This window comes from Vollenhovia emeryi, unplaced genomic scaffold (assembly GCF_000949405.1).
Source record: "Vollenhovia emeryi isolate VEMERY1.0 unplaced genomic scaffold, V.emery_V1.0 DF939198.1, whole genome shotgun sequence".
NCBI lineage: Eukaryota > Metazoa > Arthropoda > Insecta > Hymenoptera > Formicidae > Vollenhovia > Vollenhovia emeryi.
In genome coordinates, this window is record NW_011967168.1 from 852,784 (window position 1) to 865,442 (window position 12,659).

Here is a 12,659-nt window from a genome sequence, read left to right on the forward strand (position 1 = left end):
CTTATGACGACATTGCTTATATATGTGTGCAGTTATATATCTGCCTTCGTATTGTATTGTTACAGAATATAATAATAATAATATCGAATGTCGCAAAATATCTGCTCACGTTCTCTCGATGCCTCGGTTCTAATGCTTCAATCATTTAATGCCAATGGAATTGAATCTCATAAAGTTTATAGTCGCTGAGTGAGTAGGAACAACGGTTAGAGTATCGGCGAGAAATTAAAAACGACAGGCCCGGCTAAAAATATCTCTAAAAATTTCATATTTTGTACATTCATTACAAAATCATCTATTAAACTGTCTGTTGAGTAAGAAATTTGTGGGATGTTTCGATAAAATTTCAATCGACACGTTTGACATGCAATCTTCGAATTGTTAATTTAAGTCGCCAATCGAGTTACATATGACGACCGATAGATATGTATTCACGTAAAAACTTTGATTGGTTACAACTCAATTTGAAATCGCACGATTATAGATCCGTAAGAAACAATCTTTTAAAAATATTGATAATGAAATAAGACAAGAACGATCGATCTTCTTGGAAACTTGAAATACTTTGTGTGCGTCTCGATCACCCTCGAAGGAATTCCATTCCTTGTCATGCTTTTCACAACAGACAACGATCTGTTTAATTTTATGTTTCTAACGATACATCCAATTTCTTTATGGGTCAACCTAATACGCGTGATTGGCGACGAAAAGCGCCGCGTCTCCCGCAGCACCGGCCACTCCACCCGCATATTTGCCAAGTGCTGACTCGCTGTTGGCCTGTTGAAAAACAAAAGATGTACTCTTACTTGTGACACCGATTGAACGTGTCTTTCTAGAAAGCTTATATAAATTGCGAAATTCATTTATTCTAATTAAATTTTATTTATCAATATTATATGAAGAAATTAATAAGAAATTTGTATAGATATTTTAATCAGACAGTTTTAAATGCTTACGGACATAAGTACAAAAAAAATCAATTTTTAAGATCTCACACATGCACATTCCATGAATTTATATAAAATTTATTTCTATTGAAGTTCTAATTCTAACAAACATTTCTTTGACGTTTTTTTTTCAAGAAAATGAAGAGTTAAATAAAAAAAATAATAGTAATGTATTGTGAAAAATTATAGTTTTGAAATATCGTAATATCATTGATTATAACTTTATATTGTGTCATAAAGAGTGACAAAAGTTGTTTACCACGGCGAGTAAAGATAAGAATTGATCCACGAGAAAAGCTAACACGCGCAGTCAATACATACGCTATTTAATTATTATATACTTACTGCCACGAGAAACGGACTGCGCGGGAAATATAAAAGTTTGTTTAATAGGCGTGAGATTTGACGTAGAGAGAGGTACCAGCGGCTTTGCTAGAAATGCTGCCGGCGACGTATTTGCCTTGGCAGGCTGCGGCGTTTGCCTAAACAAGCGTACATTACATAGACATGCAAAAGAAATATGCAGCAAAGCTTCGAGTGCTCCGTGCGATTATTACATACAATTAAGAGACACTATTTTTCTTAAACAAAAAAACTACTTCTGAATATAGAAAAAAAATAAGGCAAACATGTAAAGGTAATTCAGAGCACAAACGTTAGAACAGAGAATCACTTAGGAAATAAAACAGAGATGAAAGGCAGATAATTGATAATAGTCATTATGTGTATATAAGTGCAAAGAGTGAGTAAAAAGTGGATAAAACTATAGCTACTTGGATGTGGAGCAAATTCAAGTTTACACATGCAATAAGAATGAATGAAATATCTATTAATTACTTACTTTGGCTCTCTTGATCAACTCCTCTTGGCCGGCAGCGACCTTGTCGGTCTTGCCTTGCCAAGCGCGAAGTACGGAAGCCTGAAGAGCGCGTCCATAACTGAAAGTTAATGCCCAGGGTTTTTTCGCCGGATATTTATTAATGGCATCGAGATTGACCGACGCCTCTTCCTCGGACTGGCCACCGCTGAGGAACGTGATGCCAGGTACCGCTGGTGGCACGGTACGCATCAACGCTGTCACCGTAGCAGCACCGATTTCCTGAGGAGACGCTCTCGTCGGACAGCTCTGGCCTGGAGTCACCATGTTGGGTTTCAGCAACGTTCCTTCGAGATATACGTGGTGATCTGCAAGTGCCTGATAGCAAGTGTACGTATATTCATTATGTGACGAGTTGAGGTGAGGCGAAATTCGCAAGCTTCTTTCTCTCCGAATGAAATGTTCGCGATACCTTATAAACGGCCGCGAGAACCTCTTCTGTTACTTGTTCACAACGGGTGATGTCATGGTCACCGTCGGGAAGAATTTCAGGCTCTACGATCGGCACAATTCTGGCGCTCTGACAGATGGAGGCGTAACGGGCCAGCACGTTGGCATTCTCCAGGATAGCCAGTTTGCTCGGAGTGTCCTTTGTGATCTTCAACACGCATCGCCACTTGGCAAAATGACACCCGTCCTTTTTGTACTGGATACAACGCGCCTGGAGGTCGTCGAGACCCTGGGTCGTGCATTCGTCTTGCGTGCCGAAGAGCGGAACGACGCCCTTGTCGACTTTAATGCCAGGGATGACGTTGCGTTGCTTCAGCAATTCGACGAATGGCGTGCCATCGTCGGCCTTTTGATACAGAGTCTCGTGAAAGAGGATTACTCCAGAAATGTGCTGTCCAATGACATCCTGAGGAGAACCAACGTCAAGCATACATGTCTATTAAACGGTATACAATATTTTCCACGTCGAAATTATGCGGTCGATACATTTTTTGAAAAATATTGGACAAATACTCGAGTTTCAAGAAAATTTATATGCAAGACATTCAATATCATCAATTGGGTGTAACTTATCGACGTACCTTTGCTGTGGTGAAAAGTAGTTGCCTGTAAGCCTTGCGGTTGTCCTCCGTATTTTCGACGTTGATGTCCTGAAGACGTTTCCCGATCGTTGTGGTTGACTCATCAGCGGCCAGGATACCCTTGCCGGGTGCCACAATCTGTTGGGCGATTGTGCGTAATTCCTCTTTCAGCTCGGGTTCGAGCTTGCTGTACTTTTCCGCGACCATTTTCTGTAATGTGCCAAGATTACTCCATTAGCCAATTGTACAATCGCGCTGAATTAATTTTATTGTTAGCAAAAATCCTAGTGATCCACTTGAGCAAACCGTATCCTGGCAAATCGGGAATAAAAATAATCGAAATCAACTTGAATCATTAACAATTATAGCCCTCAACAAATAAATAAAATTAATCTAAATTTGTAGATAATTTGAAATTGTCTACTCCATTTTTTCGAAGAAATTCGAGATTATTCGGAGATTATCCGTAACGTATAATTTTTATCGAAAGTTTTCAACGTTCAAATTCAATCGCAAATCTCTTTTCCCAACGATTACACAATCAATTTTCCACTAAACAGATTTCACTCCAAGGGCGATAAATTCATGGTGGAACCAACAGATGATGCCTATTAATTTAGCAGAAACTGCGCTATCTCTATCGATCAAAATCGTGGATCTCACAATATTTTACCGAATCTTATCCAACAAGAAATGCCTCGAGATAACCGAAGCGATGACTTTGCGGTGGCATTACCGAGCGTAAACAAGAACGCGCAGCATCTCCATGTTTTTAATCGTTGGATGCATGTGCGAATACGTATGTGAGAGAACGACAGTGATAACGATGAACGCGATGCATACTCACACCGACAATGCAATCATAAAGAATGGTCGTCGCGGTGCGACTGTGGTGCTACTGCCGTAATAATGTCACAATTGACGAACGTGCTTGTCGTTCGCTAATGCTTCGCACCCCCACCGACGCGACGAGAGACGAAAGACGAGACTGCGACAGCAGAAGATGTTAACAATATATCCCTTAATGATGATTGAGCGGACACCGATACGACGAGAGAAAGAGAAATCGGAAAGAAAGTGGGGGAATGAGAGAAAGAGAAGATGAACCGGGGCCTACTACGCGGGGGACGATGGGCCCCGCGCGACTCGATATGCCTCTCGACTACATCTCGCCCGCTTGGTTGCGTCGCGTTTTCCAGCGAACGAATTGACGCCGACTGTCGCTTCGTCCGTTCGCACCCTCGTCTCGGTGCACGGTGTGCACCCCCGCCGCCACGCTGGCGCAGACACGGGATATGGGGTGGGTGTACCTGGCTGCAGTGCAGTACCAGTACCGTGATCGCAAGAAGGTAGATAGAGAGGTAGGATTGCGAGGGGGTAAGCGGGAATGTTTGAGGGTGGCGGAAGACGCGTTCCGCACCATCGCGACTAGGCGTTCGAACCGTCGCGCCAGGGTAGGAGAGGGTAAGCTAGCCGCAATGCAGCACGCGTCGCGCAGACGTCCTTGGCGCGAGCGCGAGCGCATCCCGGTGAACCCCTGATCACCCTGAATTCTCCTCTGACCTGAGACACCAACATCGCGACGCGCTCTGGATCCTGACATCAGCGCGGCGGATCTTCCGCGGCATTATAATCGCTTCGTTCACTATCGGTTTATATTGTCCGTAAGTCTCTATCAACTGTCTTTCATTCTGGGCAACTTTAACAGTTTAACAGTTTAATAGTGGAGATATAACTCACCTTGGCGAAAAGGAGCTAGATTAGCGGAAAATAAAATACCTCTGTATATTCGTTTACGACAATTAAAGAATTGTAACACAAGCGCGTGGTAGACGTTTATAGAAGTCGAAAAAGAAAATCAGTAAAGAATAACAACAAACAGTAATAAGCACTGACATTATATGCTATTTTAAGTGTGTAAATTAATTTCTTTGCAAGTACAATAGCAAAGTAATTTCGACTCTGCTAAAATTATAGAGCATTATTTATATTTATTACTCTGTGTAAGGGTGCGACACTGAACATTACTATGTTGTCTGGTAGTCTTGGAAAACTTCTTAAAGTGAAATATCATGTGGCGGAGAGACGAAAATGAAAATTTACGATCACGAAGAAATACGAGACTGTTATAGGAAGCACAGAGGGCTGCCATCGCAAGAGTTGTAAGAAAATGGTGAGCAAACAGTACGCGAATTTTAATTCTTGTTTGTTTAATTATATTTTTACGTTATAAAGACTACTTTTGGGTGCGTCTTTTTTTTCTGATTATAATACGGAAAGCCTTTCAAATTACTTTATTACACGTATATTTTATTACTCTCATTGTTATACATATTTTTATTACTCTGATAATGTAATCTGAATATTAGGACAAATATCAGACTCAAGTTGTAAAGTTTCTACATGGGTTGAGAATAATTTGTTGTAAGTGTAGAGAGGATGCAACATATGTCTTCAACTTTCTCCAATCGGAATAAATATACAAGATGATGTAATTCACCTGTTTTCAGATGAAATCAAATTAAATAAGAATCTCCTTTTTTTTGCTGAATAACCGCGGGTTTAAAAAACTATAATCTTCGTAAATATATATACAATTGAATATATGTTGTATGATATCTCCATGAAAAATAAGTAATTTTCTCCTTATATTGAAAAAATATATAAATGATGAATTCAAGTAGAGAACTAAATTCGAAAAAAAAAGTAATAGTTATCTTTCAAGAAGAATAGTCAAATTAAATTATTATAAAAAAAGTCCCGAGGAAAATAACCATTGTTATTTTTATTATATAGCAGTGATAAACTATTCAAAATAATTGCAGATTTGGATCGCGTTTAATAGTAAAACTACGAGCTTAATTTTAATTTCTTAAAGTTTTTTGCGTTAAAAAAATAATTCTGTTGAGAAAAGTTGTAAGCAGTGAGTTGTTTGTGATGTAAAATATCGTTGTTCGATAACATTTTGACGTAATCCGTATCTCTAAAGATATCAGAAGCGTTTTTGCATATTGTGGTGCAATGTGATAAAGTTATTTGCTATGTCGAATTGAACGATGATTATGGTTGCTAAACTGTAAATAAAAAAAGACTTTGCACGATACTTATTCAGATTACTGCAAGATAGCACATTCCACACTTTTACTGGGAACGTGCAAGTCCTTTGAGATACGTGCGAGTGAGATCTTACAGAACAGACGTCTGCAGCTTTCAGCAAATTTGACTTATATTCTATCGTAATGGTATCTTCTCAATCATTCAACATAAGACGTAAAAGAAAATACTCTAACATAATACAATAGAAATAAAGGGAAAGAAATTTTCTGCACATATGTCATATACGATCTTAGCCTTATTTTTAATTATGTATTAGTGATCGCATATACATATAGTACAGCTCGATTCGGTGGGATAATTAATTAGAACTTTTGTTAAAACTTTTTTACAACTTTTGGAGAAGCAATTTATCATCGTATTGCTAGCAGGTTCTCGCGGTTTGAATCGAATACGTTCGACGGTCAATAAGTTCTAAGATGGAATTGCACGTTGCGATTACTACGCTTGCGCTGTTTTCCAGCTGACTTGTATCCGCTAGAAGGTTCAACATTGCGAAATTTACGTGAACTTGAGTACAGTCTTCTGCACATTCGTACACGCGGCGTTTCCGAATTCGCAACATTCACAGACAATGCAATATAGATTGACGGGTAAGATTAATTTAATTAAATCGATATCATTCACGGAAAGCGACCTGGGACCAAAGATATACGATTAAAAAGTAATTTAGGGCTTTGGTTGGATTTATGCTTCTTTCGTTGAAATAATTATTTGTTAGAAATCTTGTATTAAACATTGAATAACGGTGTGCGATGTCCTTCTATTTATGAATTTTGCATTATGACAAATTTATGAAAGTGAAAGGCTGGATTTCAGAGCCTTTTTATGCAACGTGCGCGGACATAAATTGCATCATCAGCGGGAAAACAAATACGCGACGTAGACATAGAAGTTGGTAACTCGCCAAACTGTAATTTGCATAGCGATATATTTAGACTAAACCAACTGTATTTTTATAATAGTTGTCGCTATGCAAAGCTATCGAAGAAAACGACAGGGTGAAAGCCAGAGTTATCAAACACACTACTTTCTAGTGAAACTTGAAATAGCTCACGTTACTGATATATACATAAAATAAACAACTTTTACACAACTTCTAAAATGGAAGAAAATGTGTATTAATTTTTTGCCATATGACGAATAGACGAATTCAAAGTGACACACATGTCTTTGTGACGTATTTTATTAAATACGTTCAGTAAGTTTGTCTTTTCCTTTTCAATGCACAATTTCGCAACGCTATTATATTTTACAATTATTATGGTATAACATATAATAGTAAAACTGATTGTGAATATTTTTTCCTCATGTACAAAATTATAAGAACAAAAAATCAACAAATGATTTTGACCATTTGCGTTTATGAATTAAAAAAATGTATAGTGGTACGTTGACAATAAGTTCTTTTTTGCTGACAATGAGTGTTTGCTTCTATAGATACACATAACGAGATGTAATTTAATATTATATATACATGCGCTACACATGTTTCGCTAATAATTTAACGTGCATGACTGTTTCATCGTCTGTCAAAATAACTGTCGGTATGTTGACACATATAGATGTTGGGATTGCATAAACGATACTTGTTCATAGATAACTAATTTTACATATCGTGGTTGCGTAATTAACTTAATGATAAATTAATTCACGTTAATTAAAAGTTCAGTGCTGATCAATTTTTGTGTTACACTTTGGCTTTTAGTACTTTTGACGATGCTCGTTAATAAATAAATGTTCAATTTAATTTTTTATAATATATATTAACACATTTAATGAAAATAATTCAGTGTTAAGTCAAGTTCCTGGAAGTGAGAAAATAAGAGATTGACAGCGACTTAAATAATCGATCGTATAACGGAGTATGAGAATTTCCTACTACTTATCACAATGATGTTACTGTGTACGAAACTGTACGTGTCCAACTAGGTACACGTGGAAAGATTCTTCCGACTTTTTGGCAAGTGACAATTGTGCTTCGCTTATTAAAATTCTTTCAAGATACATAGAAATGTTTAACACTTTAATGAAAAAACGGAATTTCACTTACTTATATATACATGGTATTTATATGATTCTTTGTAACAAACAACGAAAGTTCATCAACATCGTAATATTTGTTATTCATTTATTAGTTCTTTCGAATAAAAATGTATTATTTTATGCGAATGTACGAAGCCACATGTATATTCAACAATTTTGTTATTTTCAGTTTGCTTTATAACCAAATATTTTTATATCGCTACTATTGGAGGATAAATGTTGTATCTTGTTATATGATTATTACATCGGTAAGATACAGTACGTTCGTACGTTTGACATTTTATACAAAATTGATATGAAATCTACAATGGTAAACTTTTAATTCATTGATAGACACACGAAACTGCCATATGTTTATTTGAATAACGAGTGAAGATATTTCATAATTGGCGTACAATATATTTTTTATATTGTACAACTTTTCCTCTTATAAGAACTTTGAAAATGATATTTATTTAAACCTGTGAAAAAATTGCTCCAGCTTGTAGCTCAATGTCAGACTCGACTGCGCGACTTGTCGAGATATTCGCGTTGCAAAAATATCTTTCTTATATTCTCACTCGCTCACTCGCTCGCTTGTGTAGTAGGTCACACGCGCGCGACAAGCCTGTAATCGTATGTGCAGGCATAAAAATTTCAGAGCCATAATAGAAAATATAAGAATTTTGACGGTATTACAAGGGCGATTGATACCTGTTATTAAATAACGAGTGGAGAAGTCGCGCATGACGACGGTTACGAAATGTCAGTCAAGGTCAAAGGTCGTTATAGATAGGTTGGACATAAAATTTCAGGTAATCCTCGAGGCAATACGAAATCGATACTTGGCATGGATAGGAAGGCATGTCCCTTGGGTACAGAATCTTTCTGTCGTGAAAACGAGGCAGCACACGTGGACTTACCTAGTTGTAAATGAGAATTTCTGTGTGGGAACCGCGCGAGCGCCTGTTATAATCCACCCGATGGTTGGAGTGTGACTGAGAAAGAGCCAGCCGTCGTCGTCGTCGTCATCGTCGGTTTCAAAGTCTGATTGTGTGTTTATCACGCGCGTGCGCTTTAGTTCTTGTACACGAGGGGTGCTCAACTTTATGACACAAAGGTAGGGCGGACTCTGAGATCAGCCGGTCGGCTTTCGTCACACGACCTTAAACTAGGGTCAAAGGGTGAACGTCCGTCAAAATAATAATACAGAAAAAATTTATATTAACATGTATATATGATGTAAAATATTAAATGTAAAATTGCTGAATTATGTATATACATATATACATGTAATTTGTTCAATATTTCGACTCCTTTATTATTATCGAATGTTCACTAAAAACTATCACTGATAGAATGGCACCGATCCACAATTAAAAAAATGTTTTGCAAAAGAGAATTGATCGTCCGAGCAATTTTCTTGAATCGGGAGACCGCTATTATTTCGCAGCATACGACTGGTACGTTACTGGCGTGTACCACGTGCGTTATCCAGGAAGGAGGGCATTGGAGCATCGTCGGAGAGCAATTCGCCGGGGAGATGACGACATATCGACCAGTCGACGTGCAAGTCCGCGTATACGAGAGCCTTGCATTGAGAACCGTTACGTCAGAGGTCAGTCAAGGGCACCTTGCTTAACATTTACCGAAACTGAGGAAATTTTTTAATTAGTCTTAAAGATGGAAACATTTGGACGCACAAGTATCATCAGACGCGCCTCCTGTCTTTTAATCACCGGATTGTCTTATCGCGTGTGTGATAGTTAAAAAGTGGGCTCGACCCATTCGCCTCTGTTTTTATCTACTTAGTGATTGCTTCAGGTTTTTTCGTTAGGTCAACGTCTTACTGATTTTTTATATTATACATCTATTTATAGAATTTTTCAAATTCAACACTTTGTTAAAAATATGAAAATTACATATGTGAAAATGTACTGATAGTGAATACAGTGACAGATATATTTATAGTTTATTCGTTTCGTTGGATTTGACAGAGATTATATTTTATCACTAGACACTATCAAGAAATCCTTATTTATAGCCAAGCTTCATATACATATCTATGACTTTTGGAAAGTTTGAAAGTGAAGAGTTCTCATTTCAATCGTATATATGTATTTTGTTGAAATAATTATTTTCTTATTTATTAAAAAATAATCTTAATAATTTAGCAATACACATATGCATGTATTTGAAATAATTGTATTAATTCTAAATATTTGTTAATTTTGTTTTCTGGAAATTGTAAAATTTTATGAATGTGTGTACATATAATTAGCCTGTGAAAAGAGATAACTACATATTTGTTTAATTCACGAACGAATACACGCGTTGTTCTCTTGAACTTGTAATTCTCCCACGGATGCTTTAGAGCATAATTGAGCTCTTTCAAGAAATATTGCTTGGGCCTTGGCTACATTTTCCGGATTGTTTTTCCAAATTTTCATCGCCGTATTCTAACGAAACAGTAACAGGTGAAACGTATGGAATTTTTTTTACCAGCTTGTAATAGCTTTGATAAATTTGCCAAAGAATTTATATGAATATCAGAAGGTACAAGAAATTCTATTCAGAATAAAACAAATTTTCAAGCACCTGCAGAGCACGTCCATAGCAGAAACTGAGTCTCCATGGCTTTTTATTGTCACATGCGTTAATGGCATTTAGATTTAACACAGCTTCTTGGTCGGTTTGATCGCCGCTTAGAAAAAAAATTGCCGGAACAGATGTGGGTACTGTTCTTCGTAATGCTCTAAGCGTATACTCAGCGACAACCTGTGATCGCGATAAACAATAAAGATGTGTTCTTAGAAAAATACAATTTGCTTTCTATTGTTAAACTAAGTTATATGCAATGATACCTGCGGCTTGCACTTCATTGGACTTTTTATACCCGATAATACCATCGCTGGCTTCAAAACCATTCCCTCAAGGTACACGTGATACTCGTTCAGAGCACGAAACAGGATGGACAGCATCTCCTCGTGAACTTGTAAAGCCCTATCTATACCGTATTCGCCGTTGCTCAATATTTCCGGTTCTACTATGGGGACCATCCGCGCGCTTTGACAGATGCTAGCAAACCTGTATAAAACGGAGACATTTCAAGAAAAATGTTACACAATGGAACTCTACTTTTGTGTGCAGCGACTTTTTACACGTGAGAATATATACTTGAACGATTCTATCAAATGCCAATTGTGAATTTTTATCTATGTTTAATAAAAGTTATATTGTAATTGCATATAGGGAGTATTATGAGAGAAAAGTATGTGTAGGAGGGATTTCGTGAAAGCTTTTGCCAGTCGTGCGATGCGTATAAACTTGCACGAATATTAGCATGATCGCAAACCTCGCAAGAGCATTTGCATTGGTAATCATCGCCAGCTGACTGGGACATTGTTCCGAAATTGTAAAAACACATCTCCACTTGGCGAGGTGGCAGCCTTTCTTTTTGTACCAAATACAATTCTCTTGTAAGTTGTCCAAACCTTGCGTAATCTTTTCGTCCTCGGTATCGAAGAGATGCACCAAACCTCGATCGACTTTCACGCCGGGTATGATGTTTCTTCGCCGCAAAAACTCGATAAATTCTACATCTTCCGACGTTCTCTGATAAACCGTTTCGGGATGCAGAATCACTCCGCTTATGTATTGTGACAATTGAGACTGAAGTAAAAAATAATACAAAACTGTTAAGTTTATTCTTCTTTATCTTATCTAATGTTATCGTATGTTACTACTGCGATTATGAATTAAGCTATATTTGCAATCTGTTGCGTTATGCCTTTGCCGCGGTCTAACATTTTTACTGCCATAGCATGCAGCAACCTTATCAGCGGAGAAGAGCATTTCTCGATAGACACGTCTCGTAGATTCGGTATTATCTACACCGATTTCCTGAAATCTCTCCTCTAGACTCACAGGTGACTCGTCACAGGCCAACAGTCCTTTTCTAGGTGCACTGATCGCCTCAATAATTTTTTCTAGTTCCAGGGATAGAGCAGGATCGAGTTTGGTACACATTTAGTGACGTATGATGATATCTGACGTGTTCCAAAAATCGTTACTAATATAAATCTTTGCACAAGCTCACCACTTAGAGATAAAATATGTATATTTGTGTGACACACATAGTGAGAGCATAAACCACATTAACCATTATAATTATAAATCTTGTCTTTTGCCCTTCTCTATCGCTCTCTATTTTTCTTATCGTTAGTTGCAATATCTTAAAATTTAGATGCATCGAGGAATGTATTAGATTTAAATGATTACAGTTACGTAATTTATTGATGATTCGGTAGCATCGATTAAAATAGAGTAAAATACTATTCCTTAATATGCCGACTGTAAACTTGGTTTGCAAAACCAAATTAAATCACAAGCACAATTTCGTTTGCATTTATTAAACTTTGTTTCAATTTTATATTATGCATGTGTGACACTATATAACCTTAATTATTACGAGCAAACTATGCTGTTCTTTAGGATGAGAAAAATTTACAATAATAAAGAAGAAAAGGAAGAATAAATGTTTTTCTCAACTGTTTTTAATTCATGCCTCTCTAACGCTTTTAAATTGTGAACATAACAATTAACGTAATACGTGTGTGTCATATGTACAAAGGTATAAAACATAAAAAAATAAGTAGTAGTCTC

General features: G+C 37.1%; 2 protein-coding genes across 4 annotated transcripts; both read right to left on the reverse strand.

Annotated features, from left to right (window-relative positions):
* Positions 1-59: 59 nt before the first annotated feature.
* On the reverse strand, positions 60-9,018 carry LOC105561922 (fructose-bisphosphate aldolase-like). 3 transcript variants are annotated; one of them, XM_012012300.1, is made up of 6 exons: positions 8,918-9,018; positions 2,856-3,065; positions 2,237-2,680; positions 1,789-2,142; positions 1,293-1,429; positions 697-777 (listed from the first exon to the last, which is right to left on the reverse strand). In XM_012012300.1, the coding sequence occupies exons 2-5, from the start codon at positions 3,060-3,062 to the stop codon at positions 1,334-1,336; spliced, it is 1,101 nt and encodes a 366-aa protein (XP_011867690.1). In that variant the 5' UTR covers positions 3,063-3,065; positions 8,918-9,018; the 3' UTR covers positions 697-777; positions 1,293-1,333. The 3 variants fall into 3 exon arrangements, with proteins under 3 accessions (XP_011867692.1, XP_011867690.1, XP_011867691.1); XM_012012301.1 differs by lacking the exon at positions 8,918-9,018 and adding an exon at positions 3,703-3,727; XM_012012302.1 differs by lacking the exon at positions 1,293-1,429 and having other exon boundaries at positions 60-777.
* Positions 9,019-9,673: 655 nt separating this feature from the next.
* LOC105561924 (fructose-bisphosphate aldolase-like) lies at positions 9,674-12,471 on the reverse strand. The gene is made up of 5 exons (XM_012012303.1): positions 11,829-12,471; positions 11,350-11,666; positions 10,859-11,081; positions 10,593-10,772; positions 9,674-10,453 (listed from the first exon to the last, which is right to left on the reverse strand). The coding sequence occupies exons 1-5, from the start codon at positions 12,021-12,023 to the stop codon at positions 10,310-10,312; spliced, it is 1,059 nt and encodes a 352-aa protein (XP_011867693.1). The 5' UTR covers positions 12,024-12,471; the 3' UTR covers positions 9,674-10,309.
* Positions 12,472-12,659: the final 188 nt, after the last annotated feature.

Coding starts and splice junctions, on each gene's coding strand:
- LOC105561922 (XM_012012300.1), bottom strand. CDS start 3,062: ATGGTCGCGGAAAAGTACAGCAAGCTCGAACCCGAGCTGAAAGAGGAA. Junction 2,143..2,236: donor TTCTCGCGGCCGTTTATAAG/GTATCGCGAACA, acceptor ACTTGCTATCAG/GCACTTGCAGATCACCACGT. Junction 1,430..1,788: donor AGTTGATCAAGAGAGCCAAA/GTAAGTAATTAA, acceptor ACGCTTGTTTAG/GCAAACGCCGCAGCCTGCCA.
- LOC105561924 (XM_012012303.1), bottom strand. CDS start 12,023: ATGTGTACCAAACTCGATCCTGCTCTATCCCTGGAACTAGAAAAAATT. Junction 10,773..10,858: donor CAATGAAGTGCAAGCCGCAG/GTATCATTGCAT, acceptor TCGCGATCACAG/GTTGTCGCTGAGTATACGCT. Junction 10,454..10,592: donor GCTATGGACGTGCTCTGCAG/GTGCTTGAAAAT, acceptor CTGTTTCGTTAG/AATACGGCGATGAAAATTTG.